At 32.6% G+C, this 21997-nt stretch overlaps 1 protein-coding gene across 2 annotated transcripts in view; it reads right to left on the reverse strand.

Annotated features, from left to right (window-relative positions):
* Nucleotides 1-21744, reverse strand: part of TTK (TTK protein kinase) — a 44787-nt gene extending 23043 nt beyond the window's left edge. The window contains exons 1-11 of one of the 2 annotated variants that reach the window (XM_031964595.1): nucleotides 21515-21744; nucleotides 18846-18989; nucleotides 13674-13896; nucleotides 12741-12847; nucleotides 7521-7664; nucleotides 6836-6950; nucleotides 6674-6746; nucleotides 6464-6558; nucleotides 3172-3259; nucleotides 2162-2252; nucleotides 375-544 (exon numbers count right to left, since the gene is read on the reverse strand). In XM_031964595.1, coding sequence (XP_031820455.1) covers nucleotides 375-544; nucleotides 2162-2252; nucleotides 3172-3259; nucleotides 6464-6558; nucleotides 6674-6746; nucleotides 6836-6950; nucleotides 7521-7664; nucleotides 12741-12847; nucleotides 13674-13896; nucleotides 18846-18989; nucleotides 21515-21596 — 1332 coding nt within the window. In that variant the 5' untranslated portion in view covers nucleotides 21597-21744. The other variant, XM_012549179.3, reaches the window with a different exon arrangement.
* Nucleotides 21745-21997: the final 253 nt, after the last annotated feature.

Consider the following 21997-nt stretch of genomic DNA (forward strand, 5'->3'; position numbering starts at 1 on the left):
TAAATTAATTAAAAATTTTAAAATTCATTTCCCAGTAATAAAGGACCATACAGATTTCAACAAAATACTGGCACTTTTTAGTCTTAATAATCTGTTCCTAAAAACTTCTGTATTCTATCCAAAATTATGTTTACTATCTTTTATAATTTAAAGATTTCCCAAAATACACAAGACCATTATATATGGAGCAAAAATTCTGACTACTGAATATACTTAAAACTCTTTCCTTTTTAATTCTCAATCCATTAAGTATGATACACCACTAAAGGAAATCTCAATTGAAATATTATGATTTTGAAATGGTATTCTAAATAAAGCCTATCAGAATTATACATTTGTGTTACACAACAGGAATAATTATGTTCAAAGATTACCTCTGGTATGGCATTTCGGTTTGCCTCTGGAATCTGCCAATGATTAGAAGTTGCAACGGGATTTTGGTTTAAAGATTCTGATTTTCTGTTACTACTACTACTGAAATTAGACAGTCGATGGATCTGATTATTTTCTGGTACTTTTGGTTCTTCATAATGCATTCTGTTTTCTGAAAATTGTATTAATATACAATGTTTAGATAAACAACTTCACAATAAAATCTCAACATTAACAGGATACTACCAAAATTATTTCTATTTTGTGCAAAGGTTTCTCTTTGCTCTAAAAGTCCATGATATATCTTTGGCATGTCCATCATGTAAAAGATCAAGTACTAGTGAAGAGAACTTAATTTATTATTATTTTTGATATGAGTGTCTCCAATTAGATATTTAAAAGTAAATATGCAATCACTTTACTAGTAAAGAAATACAAATTCTTCATTTTTTCATTGCCCTTTAGTTTAATTTTGACCTGCACACTACAGAATTCCTAAAGGCAAAGGATATATAATGTCACAAAGAAAACTCCTAATAACCAGAAGAACAATGGTTAATTGTTATCCAGTTATTTTTATCACCTTAAAATATTACTTAGTATTTCAGTCTTTAATCAACCAATAAACATCAAGCTATTAATGTACATATAGCACTATTTTGCCACCTGCATACAACAATGATCATTGATATTCAAAAGCATAACCCTGAGCTTCTGCCAGATCCTAAAAATTAAAATATATTAAGTATAGCTTTATTTTTATTGCATTTGTCTTTCAAATACTGATAGTCCACATAATGATACTATATGAACACTCTCAGTCCTTACCATGTCAGACAACAGGTTTTACTGTTATGGAAACCAATAAAAATATTAGTTTTCTCTGTTTCTCCACTAGATAGATCAAATCTATACTCAACCAGAACACTTAAGTACAGAATAGATAAAGCAATTGGATCCAAATATTTTATTCTTTGGTGTCAAATGTCCTGGACTATTTGGTGCCTTTTATTAGGAAAATATATAATTTCCAACTTGGGCTGAAAGAGTACTCCTAGAGCTAATTCTTTCATTTTGCAAACTATACACAGTATAGAAGAAATCACAAAGAAAAACAGAAATCAATCACATTATCAGATTTATTTCTTGGTGAAAAATAAATACTAGTCAAGTATTTTACAGACAGCTTCAATGTCTCTTGCAACTGGACAACTCATCAAACAAACTGCACTACAATCAAGAATCATTGCACTAACTTGTCCATCCTTCTTTTCTTTCATGTTAAATAATCTTTTATACAAAACCCTCAGTACTTCTCTCTCAGATTATTCCTCAAAGAGTAAATTTTTTTTTTGTACAAGTGTTATCTAGAGGATATCTATTTCAACCTGTACCTGAAACCTCCCCTTCTAAAATTCTCAAGTGGTTGTCATCCAGTGTCCCTTTGAAAACTAAATATAGAATCTGTTACTTCCATAGAAAGCCATTTTCCTTTTGAGTAGCTTGAATTATCAAGAAATTCTTACACAATACTTTTTTTTCCCTACTCTTCCACAATTCCCAACAAATGTCTGCTCATCAAGACACAAGAAAAAAACAGGGTAGTGAAGGATACAGATATCTACAGATACAGCTATCTATAGATAAAAATTATTCTCTCTGCTGGTTACTTCAGCTAATCCTCATTTAATGGAGGCAAGAAAAAATGTCTGGTATTTTTATTTTTTAAAAGATAAAGAACAATGAGTTGAAATATTTCATTCTCTTTTTTCTACTTTGGATCTCTTACCTTCTTTTTTGGTTGGAAGACAAGATTCTGTTTTATTCCTTAGTGTCACTGTTGAATCAGGAGTAAGCTCTGAATCCTTATCAGTGGATAACTGAAAATTCATAAAGTAGATATTTTCAAGTATCTACATGAAATGATTGAAAAGTTTCAAAATGCCAACTAAAGTAAAGTGATAAATTTTAGTAATACCTTTTATCATTTTTTTAGTTCAAAAATTCTTAATTCAACTTAGTATCAGTAGATCTCTACTGAGCACTTTCATGTGTACGTACACACACACACACAAACACACACATCTGTAAAGTGTCAGTTAAGACAAACCTGTGTAGAGTAATCGTACCTACAGAGAAGCTAATATTGGATGAATCAATTGAGGCTAAAATATATTAGATTTAGGAAAAGGTAGAAATTTTATGTATACATGGTGCCCCATCACCACAAGTTCTAAAGTTGTTTTGTTTTTTTTTTTTTTTTTTAGTATTAATGTAACTTTACTCACCCAAAATAATTACATTAACTTGCACATTTTTGTCAATATAACATTAAATCGTTATAATCCTAAATAGTATGCTTCTAAAACATCACTTATAATGTTCCAGGGTTAAAGAGATCTTTGGATAAGGTTAAAAATTATCATTAAACCAAAACTATAAAAAATATCAAATTATGAAGGACAAACTGTTTTCCTTGTCTTTAATTACTGCATACTATTTAAGAAGGGGTAAAATACCCTGCCCCACAATCTCTGTTCAAATAGACACTCCAGACCATTTTACTGTCCATTTGAGTAAGAGTTCCTCTGCTTGACAAAGCTGAATCTTCAAGAAAAGGACAAGTTCTGTTGCGGGAGACCACATAGGGTCGTATAAGAACATATGTTTTTGTAATAAATTTCAGGACACAAAAAGCAATTAACTTGCAATATTATGACCTGAAAGAATCTAATTAATTTTTAATAACTTAGGGTTTTATTTTTTTTTAAATATATAAAGACTAAAAATCTGAAATACCTTTATATTTTTTAATTCATAGGAATCACCTTCACTTGCTTCCAGTTTTGGCACATTGAGATCTTGATACTCTGATCCAGGGCTTTGTCTGTCATCCATGAAAGAAAACAACTTTAACATTCATCTTAGAAACTCATCTCTCATTTCTATTGAACAGAAAATGTGTTATATTTAGCATATCCATAACTATATAAAACAATAGATGCCCAATAAGAGGAGCATGGTATAGGTTATAGAGTGTGATGACCACGTATTTTAAAATCAGCCAGAGTCAGGAATTCAGGTTAAGGGAAAATCCTCGATCTTTATTCTTTGTGGAGGTAAAGGGGAATGGCAACAGGAAGTGAGAGCAGCCGCGCCACGATCCCGACAAGCAGTATCTCTACCTCTCTCTCTGCCTCTTTCTCTCTACCCCCCCAAGTTGTCTCTATGTCATTTCCTATACAACCCATCAAAACCTGCAGAGAGTGGGCGAGGTCATTCTTTCTCCAAGCATATATTAATAGAGTATAGTCCAATTACTATTTAGCCTCACGTGCTTGGGACCTCAGTGCATCAACTAGAGCTTCAGCCCATTACAATAGAGTAGTAATCCAGAGTCAGAAGAATCAGATTCAAATCTCAACTTTTGCATTGAGATATATCTTGGACAAATTACTTAATAACCTCTCTGAACCTCAGTTTCCTTGAGTGAAAAATGAGATGGCTGGATTATAGTCTCCAAAATTTCTTTCAGCTCTGGATATATGATTTTAAATAATTGTTTCTTATTATTTCATTTCTTTCTTTTGGGGGAGAGAGAAAGCATATATTTTGAGTTCCAAATTGTTTTCTTCCTTTCCTCTCAGTATCACATTAGAGAAAATTCAATATTATACACACACACACACACACACACAGAAAACCATACAATACACATTTCCATGTATCAGTTCTTTCTATGGAGAGAGCATTTTCCTTCAAAATTGATCTGAATGATCATGTTACTCAGAATACCTAAATCATTCCTACTCACACTTTGAACAAAATTGCTGTTATTGTATTCAGCATGCTCTTAGTCTTGCTCATTTCACTTTGCATTATTTCATGCAAATGTTTCCATATTTTTCTAAAACCAAACCACTCATCATTTCTATAGTACTGTAGTATTCTATTATAATCATATATGACAATTTATTCAGTCATTCCCCAATTGATATATCCCTTCAATTTCCAGTTATCTACTGCTACAAAGAAAACTGCTGCATATTTTAGAATATATAGATTATTTCCCCTTTTCCCTGATCACTCTAGGCAAGAGACAAATCAAAAATGCAGGCAGACAAAAATAAAGGGATTGGGAATTCTATGTAGTGGCTCATAGTCATCTCCCAGAGTTTTTTCGCTGGGTGCTATATTAAGTTTTAATTGAAAAAAAAAAACAAAAACAAAAATAAAAAACAAAAAAAACCTTTGTAATGTAATCAAAATTTACAACCCAGTGTTTTTTATCTTTCATTCATAAAATCTTCACACCTACAAATATAATAAGTAATATGTTCTAAGTTTTTCTAATTTACTTATATTTCCCTTTAGATGTCTATCATGAATCTATTTTGATCTTACCTTGGGTAAAGGGTGTAAGATACTGATCTATCCTGAGTTTCTGCCAGACTGCTTTCCAGTTTTCCCAACATTTTTACCAACTCTATTGCACTGATGAGTCCTTCTATTTATTTCTTAGCCAGTACCAGATAGTTTTGATAAGTATTGCCTGTATTATAATACAGGTTAAGATTTAGAACAACTAGATTCTTTTTCCCTTTTAATTCCTTTGATATTCTTGATCTTTTGTTATTGCAAATCAATTTTCTTATTTTTCTTCTGGCCTAATAATTTTTGCTAGTATAACTGGAATGGCACTGAATGAGCAGATTAGTTTATGTAAAATTGTTGTTTTCATTATATTGGCTCGGTCCACTGATAGATAATTAGTATTTCTCCAATTATTTAAATGATTTTATTAACTTTTTTCTTATTTTTTATTAATAAAATTATTTTTAAATTTAATTAATTAGTTTAATAATGATTATTGATTTTATATATAATAATTAAAATTAGTTTATTAAAAAATAAAATATTAATGAATTTTTTAAAAAATTAATTTTATTAATATAAAAAGTGTTTTAAGTTCTGTTCAGATAGTTCTTGGGTTTCTCTTAGAGGTACATTCCTAAGTACTATATATTGTCTTAAATAACTGGTAAGTAAACATGAACTAATAGCCTATTTCTGTTACCCCTCCAATCTGAGGATTTGATTACAATAGCCAGGCAAGATGTAATAGCTATTTTCTTAGGAAAGGTTCTTCTAGACTAATTTTCAAACTAAAACTTTTATTTCAACTTGCCATCCCCTCTTGCTAATAAAGCATACAATAAAAACTAGCACATACAATTTAACCAATTGGAACCAAAATGGTATGCTTCCTTGACCCCAAAATCATAGGGTCTAGAAGGGAATCACCTCCCATTTTGCCACTCCAATACTGAAAAAGAACTTCTTTCTTTTAAGACAGTTACAGAATAAAAATTAAGTATCTACTAGATGCAAAGCTTTGTGCAAGCACAAAAGATAAAAAGTCTATTTAATAATATCACTCTCTTCCTACACATCATTTTAGCAAGATAATAAATTACCAAAGAAATCCATAACATATTCAATGTAACAAAATATACAACTGCTAACATAGACTTAAGATATAATTCACATTAGTTATATGAGTTCTAACAAAAACAGGTGGTGGTGACAAGATTGATATTATAACTGCTACTTATGTATCAGTAATAATTGAAAGGTGGATGTATCCTGGGGACTGCCGGTATATAGAATCATTCAGTTATTTAAGCTTTAAAAGCTTAAAAATGAACTTTTGGGAGCCTTGTATTTATGTGAACTCCTAAATTGCACATGAACAAAAATACAATCTGTTCCAGATTTCCAACAATGAATCGGGATATGACCTAAGTTCAAAGATCTTTACAACTGGAAGGCACATTAGTGGTTAACAGAGGAGAAAACTGAGGTCTAGGGACATTAAATGAATTGTCCATTCATACAGTTAATAAATGACTTAGGGAGAATTTAACCCAGATTTTCTTGACTGCCCATCCACATGGATTTTAAAAAAAAGAAGTAGCTATTAGTCTACAAGACAAGACCATTGTAACATCTTTCCTTAACATATTAAAAGTAAAAATATATATACATGTACATATGCATATGAGGACACACACACACACACACCCCTTACCTTTTTGTAGAACTCTGTCCAGCTGGACCATCTTTCTCCACAGGTCCACCGGGGCTATTTATAAGGTTAACTGGAACCCTTCCAAATGGGCATGACTGGAGATTTTGGGAAAGAATGAAAAATAACTAGGTGTGAAATTAAATAAAATCTAAAGCTCAAACCCTCACAATCATCTTTACCATGCCACACAAAACATTTTAAAACTCTTACCGGTTTAGATTTATTTAACTGCTTCAAGGGATTTCTACTACTTATTTCTGTATCCTGAGGAGGTATGTTCTCCCTAAAGAAGAAAATACACCAAATTTTTAAAGTATGATATCTATGCAGTATCATAATGGACAGACATCTTCAATAACTTAATTTTCTTACCCATATAAAAATCTGGACACATTAGATAGCCTTCTGGAATCAGAATTAATATTTCTATTCTGTAAATTTCCAAGTGGGTTTTGGAATGATTCCTGGGTATTTAAAATGGGAATTGCTGTAAATAATATAAAGAAAAACTTAATTTATATATGCACATGATTGGCTATATGTCACTTTTGAATATCATTTATGGTTTTGTCTTCAATTCCAAATTGCCCTTCTACATATCAAAAATTTAACAAGAAAACTGCCCTGTATATTAAAGTTGCTCCCATTGGTCTCAATAGTGTTGCTGTTCAGTTGTGTCCAATCTTCATGATTCCATTTTTTTGGCAAAAATACTGAAGTGATTTGTCATTTCCTCCTTCAGCTCATTTTGAATGAAAGTGAGGTAAATAGAATTAAGTGACTTGCCCAGGGCACAGAACTAATGTCTGAACTCAGAGATGACTCTACCTGGTTTTATAATGACATATGATTCCATTCTCAATCCCTTCAGAATCATTCTGATTCATTGTCCTTTCTATATTGAAGTTTGAAAGTCACTTTTTAAAGGCAGTTTCTAACACACACACACACACACACACACACACACACACACACATCATACTTTAAAAAAATCCCAAATCCCTTATTTACAAGTGCCAATCATAGATCAAAAAGGAAAATATGTACTGAGATTTACCTAAATAGTTGTTTTTTTCCTCCTCTGAAAGCAACTGTTTTTTCTGCAGATTCAAATTCCGCATGGCATTTTCTAACATTTCTTGTGGGACTGCACCACATTCTAGAGCTTTCTGGAGAAGCTGCTTACTTTTTTTAAAGTTGCCTAATAAGCAATGAAAAACAAGAATGAGACCATAACCATGTCCTTTGTTATACTTTTTCCCCCCTGACAACTACAGTTCTGTCAGTCAGTTTTGGCTTATAACCAGAAAACAGGAAAATGAACAGTTGGAGTGAAGTCTCTCTCTGATTTCAGAGTGAAAGTAGAGAATAGAAGCAACCGTAAGAGCCAGAAAAATTAATTAGAGTAAGTTTTTATACATTTTTAATATACATTTTTAAGACTTCTATAAAAAGGTTACAATTTATGAAATACAATACGTAAACAACATATTCCAGAAACATTTAAATTATAGATTATAGTTTGATCACTTATTTCATACAACATAAATTTTTAATTTTAACTCATCTTTTAAAAAACTGATATGGCTATAAAGTCCTTAAGGACAGAAATCACCTGAATCATCATTCTCCCTACACCACACATACCCCCCACACACTCTCAATAAATATGCATCACTGTACTATTAGCCACAATCATGCTATTAGATGATTTTACTTAACTATTTTCAAGCAATCTACCTTGTAATTGGAATTTTTTTGAAAGTATTATTAAATCAAAACCAAAATGTATCCACAAATGTTGCTAGACATGCAAAACACTTTTTGTAATATGATTCTGTAACACATTTTTTAAAAAGATAATTTTTAGAAAATCACATGTCAATATTGCTCTTTCATATGCTTCAACAACTACTTCACAAATAGTGACACAGACCTAACAATTATAAATATTTTGCCTTTTTTTTCCTTAGTGTAGCATAGAAGAACTATTCTTTTCCTCTTTTAATTTCAGGGGTGCTAGATCTGGGCTTATTGATGTTGTAGGATAGGCCCAATTAAGGAACTCTTCTGTAAGTGATCAACAAGACCTCAGAAAGTGGTTTCCATCTTTGGATATGGCTTAATCCCAAATTGCATTAGAATAGCAATAAAGATATAGCTAATAGTTCTGTAGATAACAGGGAAAAGAAGCAAAAAATCCAAATAATCCCCTGAACAATCATGTATAAAAAGCATTTGCAACCATCTATGCTATTGTTGCCCACCACTCATTTGATAACTAGACTTATTTCTGTAGATAATTCAAATTTCAAAAAACGTATATGTCCTCAGATCATTACCACTACCACTCATCACAATGCCTGGCATAAAAGAGTCACTTAATAAATGATGTTGATTAACACTAAATATTAAGTACAGTTTCATAAAGTATTACAAATAACAGTGTAGTTCCTTTAAATTAATTTAGTATACATTATCAACAATAAACTAAAAGTATCAAAAAATTAATTTTAAGCAATAATAAAGATGTGGAAGATATAAAGAGAAAAGTAGTGTCAGACTCAAACAGAAACTAACACCTATGAGCCATATGCTAAGAAAACCATAAATTATAAAAATTATAAACTCAAAAGTTCATATGGAAAATGCAAAATCATTAAAAGAAATGCAATTTAAGTTTTTTTTTTTAAACTTTTGAACTTCAAAACTAAGTGAGTATTTCCATATACAAAGAAAGGACAGAAGACTGTATGCAAAATTGCAAAACTATCACCTTCAGCTTGCTTTCTTTTAAAGTATCTAACTTTCAAAATTATCTGGTTTAATCTATATTTACTTATTTAATTTAAAATTGCTTTATGATACTTTTGGTTTTGGTCATTCTATTGTTATTTTCTATGATTAAAAGGTTTTTTATATCTTTTATTCTGACTTTACCAAAGTTAAATTAAACGCTTCCACATGTTATACACTAGAAAAAGTACACTGTATACAAAACTGCGTCTAATATGTACAGCTTCCTTTTAAAATATATCTAATAAATTCAACTTGTAACTTTTAAAGCTGTCCTGCTTATCTACTTTCTTTCTTCTTGTATGTTAAAAGCTTTAATGACAGTTTCTTTTATTCACTTGTCTTTATAATTCTATTCTTATCTTCCTTCCCAATTCTACCCCCACCCACAAATTTTTAAAAATAGTAAAAATAAACCTTCACAATACATGCACCAACTCAAACAAATCAAATCCCCAATTTAGTCCTTTCCCAAACTGTCTTATTTTATAACTGAAGCTATCAATTATCAGGAAGGGAACAGCAAGCTTTATCATCAATTCTCCTATATAATATTTGGGCATTGCATTGATCAATCTTTCAAAGTTATTTTTCTTTACAAAGCTGTTTCTGTACAATTACCTGCCTGGTTTTACTTATTTCACTTTTCAAAATTACTTTTAAAAATTAAATTTTATTTAATTAACAAGTGTTTGCTCTTCTCTCCCATGCCACACTGTACAAAAATAAACAAAAACGAAATAAAAAACCTTATAACAAAACAAAAACAAACAAACATAGTCAAGTAAAATAATTCCCACATTAACCAAAAATGTACATCTTATCCTATACCATGAATTTATCACCTGCCTTTCAGGAGGAAGATAAAATTCTTCAATAGTACTCTGACTGCAATCATGATAGGTCACTGCATTAACTGGAGATCTTAAGTATTTCAAAACTTTTTGTATTTAAAATGTCATTACTGCATATTAATTGTTCTTTTCGTACTACTTGCTTCTTTATCAATTCATACAAGTCTAACCCATGTTTCTCTAAAAGTTTTATCATTTCTCATGGCATATTCCTGTACTATCATTTGCTCAAGCATTCTCAAATGATGTATAATCTGTTTCCAGGTTTTCCAAGAAAGTTTTATTTTTTAATACACATTTCTTTCTTTGACCTCTTTAGGGTAATGGTATAATTGGTCATTTCAAATTACTTTTCAGAATAGCTAAACCAATTCAAATACCTAAACCAGTCCATTCATAGGTCCATTCCCCCAGCATCTCCCAAATACTTATCATTTTCCATTCTTGTCAGTTTTGCTAATCTGACCAGTGTGAGGTAGAATTTCAGAGTTGACTTAATCTGCATTTCTCTATTAGTAATTTGTATCTTTTTTAAAAAAATATGATTACTGAATTGGTCAACCTGCCATCTAGGGGAGAGAATGGGGGGAAGGAGGTGAAAAATGGGAACAAAAGGTGTGGCAATTGTCAATGTCATAAAATTACCCATGCATATAACTTGTAAATAAAAAGCTATAATAAAAAAAAATATATATATATATATATATATATATATATATGAATACTGAAAGTTTGGATTTCAAGTGCCTGTTTACATCCTTTGACCATTTATTGGGTGCTTATTTCATTCTTCAACAGTACACACTAATCCTGAAATTCTCTGAAACTATCATTTCTAACATATATTAGTTTGTCTCGCTTTCCCCAAATAATGCACACCTCCTCATTTTCCAATTCTTTGTTACAATAAAGAAATACCATGGGATTTTTTAAAAATCTTTTTTGGACTATTAGCCTAGCAGTGTTATTATCGAGCCAAAGAAGCATAATTCCTAACTGCTTTCCAAAATAGCCGGATCAATTGATAACTACAAACAAGATACCTGTTTTCCCACAATCCCCTGCAAAATCAACATTTTTGCCAATTTGATGTCTAATCTTGACATTCTCCTTATCCTTTGTTCATGAATTCTTCACTTTATACATATATATGAAAAGTAACTTATTAGTAGCTCTATTTGTTTAGGTTGTGACCTTTTTTGTTAAATCATGTATCCATTTGAAACTTATTGTTGGATACTGTGTGAGATTCTGGTCCACACCAAATCTGTGACAGAAAAATGTGAATTAAAACTATTCTAGAATTTCACTTCCTATTCATCAAATTACCAAAATTTTTAAAAATGTAAATAGCATTGGAGGGGCTATGGGAAGACACAGTGATATAAAACTGGTAGAATTTTGAATTGGTTCAGTTCTCCAAGAAAACTATTTGGAATCATATGAGTAAAATTACTGAACTGTTCATACCCTTTAATCTAATGAAAAATAACCTGAAGAAGTCAAAGACAGAAAAATACCATATATACCAAAATATTCATAATGCTACTTCCTGGCATAACAAAACAAAAAATTAGAAAGAATGTAGCTACCTAGCAATTTAGTGAATGACTGAATAAATTATGATAAATTAATATAATAGAATATTTCTGCATTTTAAAAATGATGAAAGGCATAATTTCAGAGAAAACTTAGGTCTGTATGAATTGATAAAAGAGTGAAGTAAGTAGATCCAAGAAAAATATTTATACCTTATAAAGGAAAATTTTGAAAGGCTTAAGGTATAAATGCAAAATATTCCAATTCTCCACGTTATCCATTGTTCTTTCTAGCATTACTCCCGTTTGTCTCTGTGCTTTGAGTTGTTTATCAACCATGACCCAGAGTACTGTATGTCATTAGCTTCAGTCTTGCTGCTATCCCATAAAAGATATTAGAGGAGTAGGAAGCCTAATTAGAGGAATTAGGAGCCCTTGGTCAACAAAATATGGAACCAGAAAGTCATCAGTCAGAGACTACAGAATAAAGCTTAAGTCAAGAGTGGGGCACTAACATTCAAATTAATAGATAAATACCAAGTCTTGTGTTAAGTTCAATACCAGAAAACTTTTAACTGTATATATAGAATCTGAATAGCTCAAAGAACCAAATTGGTAGGATCAGCTCCTACTTGGAGTCAAAGCTATTTTTTTTTTTTTTTAAGAGAACTGATTAATCACACTTTAAAACAGAAAAGGATAGTATATGTATAGGTAATATTACATTTCTAAATTGAGAGACATGGTTTTTCTATCAGTTATTTTAATTCCCTGAAGCTTTCTTTAATGAAAAGGATTAATACTTTTTCTGGCTTGGGTAAGAAAGAACATCCTCACAGTTCCAATCTTCATTTTTGTTCCTGAAAGTTGAAGGACTCTTGGCCATATGACATATATCTCTGATGTTTGCTTTTAAAAAAGTATTTTAAATTCAAGGATTTATTATTGTGCTTTTATACCTGCTGTCTCAAAAATTCACTTCATATTATATTGATTTGATACAAAGCACCGAACTATAAGCAGATAAATAAAACAATCCTTTAAAGATCTAAGACATATTTGTAACATAGATAACCAGTTTTAGTTTACCTTGAGATAGTTCAAACTGTGCAAAAGATATATGCACAAAAGCAAATCTCTTGCAATTAGCCTTGGCCATTTGAAAACAGTCACGTGCATCATCTGGTTCTTGAATACTGTAAGATGTCATAATGAAGACTCAGATTAGATGAGAATAAAAAGTGCTACAGAAAGTTAACTTTATAAAATCAGTAATTCTTCAAAATATGAGCATCTCAAGGGTTTGTTCTCTCAGACTGTCATATAACACTAGTATTACTAAGAATACCAATTTTCAGCATAATATATTTTTCTGTGCAATAGAATAAAGGTAGAATACAACCCATTATGTATATACCTATGAAGTTTAACTGCACATCGAGTATTTTTAGATCTTGGGCAAATCTAAATGATCCTGGACAAATAGCCATTAGTAGGCATAAGATTTTGTTACCATTTGTGTAAAAGTTTTAAGAAAAGACAAATAATTTCTATGGTCACATTTTTTCAAGTGGTTTCTATAAATAGTCTATATAAATACATCAAAAAATTTAAGTAGGAAATGATTGTATATAAAACTGCATTGTTAACTATACCTTTCTTTCTAAATAATTATACCTAGTGTATAAAGAATCATTTACTTAAGTTTAAAATAGTTTACAATTTTTCTGTTTAGCAGCAACATACTAAAAATAGAAGGTAAGACAGAATTTTAGAAAAATATATTTTGAACTTATAAAAATATTAACATTTGTAAATAGTAATTTTATACTTATTTTGATATCCTGAAATATTTATAATATTTACAAATAAAACTATCTAAATATATCTGGATAACATAGAACTGAATAAATTCATAAGCAATTATTGCTTCTTGCATGGGAAGAATTTTATGTCAGTTGTGACATAAAGTCAGAAATGAACTCCCTATCCTTACCTGTAAATACTACAGTTAATACTTACGCTTTCAGTTCAGCAAATCTCACTTGAATTCGAGCAAAACTTTCATTTTGACCATATTTGTCTGGAGGAAGCGCTTCAATTGCTTGACTATAACGGCCAATCAATTTATTTAGAAATCCATCATCTTGAGGAACACTTTTTTTTTCTATTTTGAGCAAAAAGCTTAACCAATTCTCTGGAGTGTTCGCTGTCATCATAATTCGGTTAACAGTTCCTGAATTGTCTGAACAAAATGATTAAAATGAACTATTATGACTGAGAAATAAAGCTATATAAAATACATAAATTCTAAAAAACAATACTACATTCAATTATTCCAGAAACATATAACTCCTGAAAAACTACACAACTAAATAATAACCTAACATAATGCTTTAAGTTTGCAAAGTGTTTTTATGTATATTAGCTCATTTAACTAAAAATGCATACAACCACAAGGCACACTATTAGCATATATAGTACTCAAAAAATTACATTACACATCATCAATTCTTTGGTCAAAATTCTATATCAACCACATGTGATAAGTATCAGCCTTCTTTCAGTGGCATTTAACACCATCATGTTAAGCTAAAAAGCTACCCTATCTATATAAGCAGCTGGTAGTACAGTGAATAAAACACTGGACTTGAAATCATAAAGATTGATTTGAGACCCTACCTCAGACACATTAGTTGAGACTTTATAAAAGTAATTTAATCTCTCTCATTCTGTTTTCTCATCAGCACAATGAGGATAATAACTAAGCTTACCAAGATAAAAATATGCAAAATATATTGTAAACCTTAGATGCCATATAAATATTGTTATTCTGAATTGTGTGCCTTTTAAACAGGCTACTTCTATCACTCAAAATATGGATCATCAGTTTTTAAAATATATTAAAATACTTGTAAGCAATAGTTGTTTCCTTGTTGAATCTCATCCAATATTTTATTATTTATGATTTCTTTTATCTAGATCTTCTTAGTATATGTATATGCCATTTGTCCCACCCTATTGGCATTGCTTTTAGATAAAGGTATGAATTTCTTTAAACAGTACATTCTGGAAAAGTGTTAAGTAAAATTACTTTAAAAACACTTATTAAGCAGGCAGATTTAAAAATATCTATAGACTCTCACAATTCTACATTCTAATTCAAATTCTAATGAAACGCACTATTTATAAAGAAGCCTATAATAAATTTTTAGTAAATCATAATTTTCATATATCAAATTTATCAAGCATCAGGGATTGGATTTCTCCTGTGAATTTTCTAAAAAACTTGTTTTATATTCTTTTTAATCCTGGCCATGAATCTGTTTAGTTTTCTTGTCATGGTCACTAAAATAGTTGCTATTTCCTTCACCAGGTCATTTTACAGAAAAGGAAACTGAGGCAAAGTTAAATGACTTGCCTAGGATCACACAGCTAGTGTCTGAGGTCAGATTTGAATTCAGGAAGATGAATCTTGACTTCAAATCTGGCACTTTATGTATTGTATCACAAAGCTGCCCCAAAGATAATTTACATAGAATTAAAAAAAATTTTTTTTAAATTGTATTTTAATCCCAGAATTTTTAAAATGACTTTTATCAGCTCACATTTTATGGTACTTAAAGGTATGAAAAAGGCAGCAAAAGATCATTTGTCTCACAGTTCAAGAGCTTAAGGGTCTGAGAGTTTGAGACATGTTCACATGTTGACTCAAACCCAATTCTACTGGTTATTAAGAGTGCTCAATTTACTACATTTTGCTGGCTTTTTAAATAGACTTGCTGACCTTTTTCTTTATGACTTGGTATAATTATGAATATATAGCATTATGCTTTTTAAAACAGTGATATCCTCAGAAGCAACTTGGATATACAGGGCTGCTTTCTCCTATAAATAACTTTAAAAAGCTATTTCAATGTAGAATTTTTAGAGAATTGTGGAATTTATGTTTTTCACTATTATCTTGGAAAAAGGGAATGATATTAAATTGTTGACCTCTTTTACATAATAGTACCATTTGTAGCAGTATAGTTCATTCAAAATCTTTGTGACCCTGAGGACATAAGAAGCAGAAGTGGACAAAATCTTATAAAGTTGGTCCAAGTTCATTACTTCCATGACATACTCATATCATCGTCTGACATCTCCTTCCCCTTTTGCCTTCAATCTTTCCCAACATCAAGATCTTTTCTAATGAGTCCCAGGTTCTCTTTATGTGGCCAAAGTATTTGAGCTTCAACTTCATTATTTGTCCTTCCAAAGATAGGCTGAATTAATTTCTTTTAAGTATTGAACTGATTTGATCTTTTTGCTGTCCAAGGGACACGCAAAAGGCTTATTCAGCACAATTTTAAAATATCAATTCCACAGTTCAGATTCTCCTTAAAATCCAACTTTCACAGTCAAATATTGCTATTTGAAAAAAAGCATAGCTCTAACTATGTAAATCTTTGTCAACAAGGTGATATCTCTGCTTTTTAGTATGCTGTGAAAATCTGCCAAAGATTTTCTTCCAAGAAGCAAGCATCTTTTAATTTCATGGCTATACTTATCTTTGAGCCCAAGAATATAAAATCTGACACTGCTTCTATTTCTTCTCCCTCTATGTTCTAGGAAGTGATGGGACCAGTGGCCATAATCTTATTATTTTTTTTTAAATTAAGTTTCAAGTCAGTCAACTTTTACACTCTCCTCTTTTACCCTCACCAAGAGAGTTCTTCATTCTTCACTTTCTACCAAGTGATATCCTCCACATATCTGAGATTATTTCTATTTTTCCCAGCCATCCTGGCTTTTGATTCATCCAGCCTGGTATTTCAAATGATGTACTGTAGATATAAATTAAATAAATATGGTGACAATATACAACCTTGTCATACCCTCTTCCAATCTTAAACTATTAAATTGTTCTATGTTCAATTCAAACTGCCATTTCTTGACCAGCATACATACAGGTTCCTTGGGGAACAAGTTAAATCATCTTAAACTCCCATCTCTGAAAATTTGGCACATTTTGTTGCAGTCCATATAATCAAAAGCTTTAGTATAGTCAGTGAAGCAGAAATAGATGTTTTTCTGGAACTCACTTGCTTTCTCTATAATCTAGGAAAATGTTGGCATTTTGGGCTCTAGTTCCTCTGCCTCTTAGAAAACCAGCCTGTACTTTTGGTAATTCTTGTTCACTTGTTGCTGAAGTCTAGCTTGTAGGATTCTTAAGCATAATCTTACTGGTATATGAAATGAACACAATTGTCTGGTTAATTTGAACATTCTTTGGCATTGTCCTTTAAGATTGGGATGTAAACTAATCTTTTCCAGTCACTATTGAGCTTTCCCCCCCCTCCCAAAAAAAATTGGGGGCTGGCATATTGAGCGTAGTATAGCACTTTAACAGCATCATCTTTTAGGATTTTAAATAGCTCAGCTGGAATTCCATCACTTCCACTAGCTTTATTATTAGCATTTCTTTTTTTTTCTTATTATTATTAGTTTTTTATTTACAAAACATATGCATGGGTAATTTTTCAACATTGACCCTTACAAAACCTTCTGTTCCAACTTTTCCCCTCCTTCCCCCCCACCTCCTCTCCTAGATGGCAGATAGTCCAATACATGTTAAATATATTAAAATATATGTTAAATCCAATATGTGTATACATATTTATACAGTTATCTTGTTATATAAGAAAAAATGGATCTAGAAAGAAAGAAAAAAATCTGAGAAGGAAAACAAGAGTGTAAGTAAACAATAACAGAAAGAGTGAAAATACTATGTTGTGGTTCACACTCATTTCCCATAGTTCTCTCTCTGGGTGTACTGATTCTCCTCATTACTGAACAAATGGAACTGGTTTGAATCATCTCATTAGTGAAGAGAGCCAGATCCACCAGAGTTTATCATCATATAATCTTCTTGTTGCTGTGTATAATGATCTCCTGGTTCTGTTCATTTCACTTAGCATCAATTCATGTAAGTCTCTCCAGGCCTCTCTGAAATCCTCTTGTTGGTCATTTCTTACAGAACAATGATATTCCATACATTCATATACCACAATTTATTTAGCCATTCTCCAATTGATGGACATCCATTCAATTTCCAGTTTCTAGTCACCACAAAAAGGGCTGCCACAAACTTTTTTTTTTTTTTTTTTTTGCATATGTGGGTCCCTTTTCCTTCTTTAAGATCTCTTTGGGATATAAGCCCAGTAGTAACACTGCTGAGTCAAAGGGTTTAGCATTTCTTCTTAAGATTGTGTCTGATTTTATATTTTCTTTTACTCTCCTTTTTACCTATTACTTTTTAATGCTGTCAGGTATGCATTCAACCTTAACTTACCCTTTTTTATATCCACATATTAAACCAGTCACCAAAATCTTTCAATTCTTTCTTTTATCATCGTCTCTTATACCTGATATGTCTTTAGTTGTACTACTTTTACTATGTTGTGACAGGCCCTTAATTTTAACTCATGATTGCTCAATAGCTTCCCTACTGAGTTACCTGCCTCCAGTTTCTCTACTTCCCATGTATACAGATATTAATCAGATCTTCTTGGGGAAAAAAAAATCACCTATCCGGGAATTAATAAAATTTGCTAATTTTGAGGCTGGATTAATTGAATTCTAAAATCTCTTTTAGCTCTAAATCTATGACCTTAAAATTCCTTTAATTCAGAGATTCTATGAAAGTTAGTTCATATAACTTTAGAGAAAACCTGAGAGGTAAAGTTCAGACCTTACTAGTCTTTCTTTACATAACATTCCATTAAAACTGGTCATTCAATTTCTTGAACTATAAAGATAGCAAAGCAGTAGTTTAAAATAAGGTAGTAGGAGTGTACAAGGGAGAAACAAATGCTAGCACTATCCAAACTTTCAAGGCAATAATATCACCTTGGAAAGATGAAATTAAGTTTAACACTCATTGCTTAAGAATAAATTGTGTATTCACCACAGAAATATTTTCTGGCATCCAGAAAGGAATATAAAATTCCAGATATTTTCTGCCCAAGGTAAAGATCAGCAGAACTATTATTACTCCCCTTGTTCTAGACTTTATATCTTATGATTCTTTCCCTATTCATTTGGAAAGCTAAATCAAAAATCCATCATGAGACCCTGCAGAAAAAGTTCTCATTTTGCCACAAAAGACATTAAATAACATGCTTATTAATGAAATTTTAAAGTGCTTACCAGAAGTATCTGCAGAGACTTTATTAAAATTCAATTCATCAGTAAGATCTTCATTCTTCATTTTATTTTTGATATCTCTAACTTTGTTCATAATGGAAGTGATCGTTGACAATTCTTTACCACTTAGATCATCATCTTCCATTTCTAAACATAAAAGGAAAAACAGCTTAATTTAGTCCAATTATACTGCTTCTAGGATCAAAGTAGGAAGATTATCTTTTCCATGTACAATACTGGCCTTTTATTTCTTTCCAGCAACTTCAGTTTATACCTAAACACTTAAAATGAGAATAAAGCCACTAAAATATCATTTCACTTTTGTAAATCTTCCCTTTCCCCTACACACATACACTGTAGAACTGTCTGAGTCATGGAATTAAATATGGAGACGCAATGAACTAGATCCATATTCCAAACTAAAGAGCTCAACAACTAGGTCTTCCTTAGTATTGATGAGTTTCTTTCTTTCTAATTGGGTTTAATTGGACATTACTGCAATAGTCAAGTTATACAATCATAATTGTTCTTAAGTTCTTCTACTTCTCCCTGATTCTTGTCCTCCATTCTTTTTGTCTCTTAAATTCTCTCCTGATTTTATTCCTGTCCTTTCTTCTTGTCTTCTTTTCAAATGCAACAAAATACAAAATTACCAAATGCTCAGAATCTAAAGCTACTTAAAGCATTAACTGCATTAAGTTAGATTTAAAGAAACCTTGCTTCTATAAATAGTCATATTGGTAATGATATGAATTTTCATACAGGGTTTTCTCAAAAAAGGACATCTCATAGAACTCTTGTTATTCTAGCATCAAAAGAATATTCATACAGATAAATTGCAAGTTTTGACTAGATAACTTCAGTAATATTAATTGACCCATAGTATTTTCTCAGTACTGATAATCACAAAGTTCTAATATGCCTTGAAATATAATTCATTAATATGCATAATTTTCCCATCTATGTACATCACACTTCTCCATGACTGTTGTATTTAATCTTCTATTAATAAACTTCTCTGAACTTAATTAGGCTGACATTCTGACAACCAACACAAATCATATGCCAGCTCTTCTAACTTAGTAACTCTTCTAGCTACATTCTCTTGTATTCAAGCATTTCAATCATGTCTTATTCTTTATAGTCCTATTTAGGGTTTTCTTTGCAAAGATTTTGGTTTGCCATTTCCTTCACCAGCTCTTTTTACAGATGAGAAAACTGAGACAAACAGGGATAATTGATTTATCCAGGGTCACAAAGTTGTGCCTATGCCTGATTTTAACTCAATCTTCCCGACTTCAGGCCAATATTCTTCTATCCACTATTCCACCTCACTGGTCATTTATATGTCTTTATATTTTTTCTAGGTCTAGATTCAAAGAAAACAGGATCACTTCCTCATCCAAAGAAGGTATCCAAGTGGGGATTTCATGAAGGATCTCTCTTTACAGTTTATATTTAATGGTACACAGCATCTGGTCAGTCATCTGCTCCTAGACTCTCCAATAGTGGTCATGTCTGATTCTTTAACCATCTGTATCTCAATTCCTTTATCTGTAAAACAAGATGGGGAGAGGTAGATTGGATAGCCTTTAAGGACCCTTCTAGGACTAAATCTATGATTTGCCTACCACCTGTCACCTAAATTCTGCCCTTGTGGTACCCCATCCAACGCTCCAAGAGCTATAGGGTCAACAGTAATTTGCCTCATTTAACTACTAATTTGGCTAATATTTGTAGCCAATATTTGTAATATTTGGAGAGGATATAGGGACTTATTTCCTGTAAAAACTGTAAATTAGAGGGAGTGGACTATTGTACTACTATATATCTCTTGCGTCTTCTGAGGCTTATCAAGATCAGGACTTCTTAACCTAGAGACCAGGAAGCTGCTTTTAATATTTTCATAGTTATTTTAGTTTGTAATTGTATGAATTTTAGGAGTTTAAGGTTTTACTAGACTGCCAAAAGGGTCCATGAAATACAAAATGGGTTAAACAGGCTAAGAACTCATGACCTAGTGCTCATACTTTCAAATGAAATCTCGCCATCAATTACAAGAGGGAGCATCACGGCTTATGTAACCTCCAACAGCAAACATCATGCCTCAGAGAGTACTGACGTTCTACATGCTTAGCTTGCCAGGGCAAGACAAAGCCAGGTGCGGAAAAGGCGCTGAATCCACTCGTGAAACTTTAACACTGGAAAAGACACCTAGGCCACTTCACAAATGAGGAAAGGGTCTGGAACGGAGGGAGGGGGCAGATAAGGCCACACAGCTCTTAAGTGACTGAGGACTAGACCTCTTAGTGCTCTCATCCCTCGGCCGACGGCGGCAGCAGGACAGTCTGCCACAATAGAAAGCCCTTCTTGTCTTCCCAGGAGGGTCCCTGCCTGACCCACCTTCGGGTCCTTTCCAAAACAGCTTGGCTCTTCGCCCCCCTGCGCCCTGGCCCGAAATCAGGCCCGCTCCACTGAGAAAGTTGCTGAGATGCGGTTGGCGGGGCCGGAGGAGGCCGCGCTGTTGTCCCGTCATCCCAGCGCTGAGGCCTACGACCCTTCCGCGGCCTCGCCAAGCAGGTCTGGACTGGTCTAACGGGCAACAAGGCCGCGGCAGCCGCCGCCTCCGCCTCTCGTGCCCACTTTCCCCCACCCCCTTCACCCCATCTCACCGTCCGTGATAGCGCCCGCGAACGGCCCCCACGAGCCGGATGACGCCGAGGGGCCCCCATGTGTCCACGAAGTAGAGTTCATGGTCCGGGGAATTACAATAAGGGAGGAAAGGAGAGAAGGCCAGACACAGAGTGTCGGCCGCGGCGTTTGAATTTCCCCGCAATGGAAATCGCGGCTTCCTATTGGTAGTTTTTAGTAAACGGAAACGCACTAGTCGGGATTGAAGCAGACGCAAGCGTAGACGCCGGATCGGCCTCCTGACCGAGTACGCGCGCGCGCACGTACGCACGCACGCACACGCACGCACGTAGGTCTTTAAACTGCTCTAGTTTTGTCCCGGATATCATTTAGACTTAACTGGGCCTTTGTCTCGTTGCTACAACCGTGGCTGGCAGTACTTTACCTCGTTAAAGGACCCGAAGGCCATCCACCTACCTGCAAGGAAGCTACGATCTGCCTTTTGGTGACGTCATCTTTTTTTT

Source organism: Sarcophilus harrisii, chromosome 4 (assembly GCF_902635505.1).
Source record: "Sarcophilus harrisii chromosome 4, mSarHar1.11, whole genome shotgun sequence".
In the NCBI taxonomy this organism is placed as follows: Eukaryota; Metazoa; Chordata; class Mammalia; order Dasyuromorphia; family Dasyuridae; genus Sarcophilus; species Sarcophilus harrisii.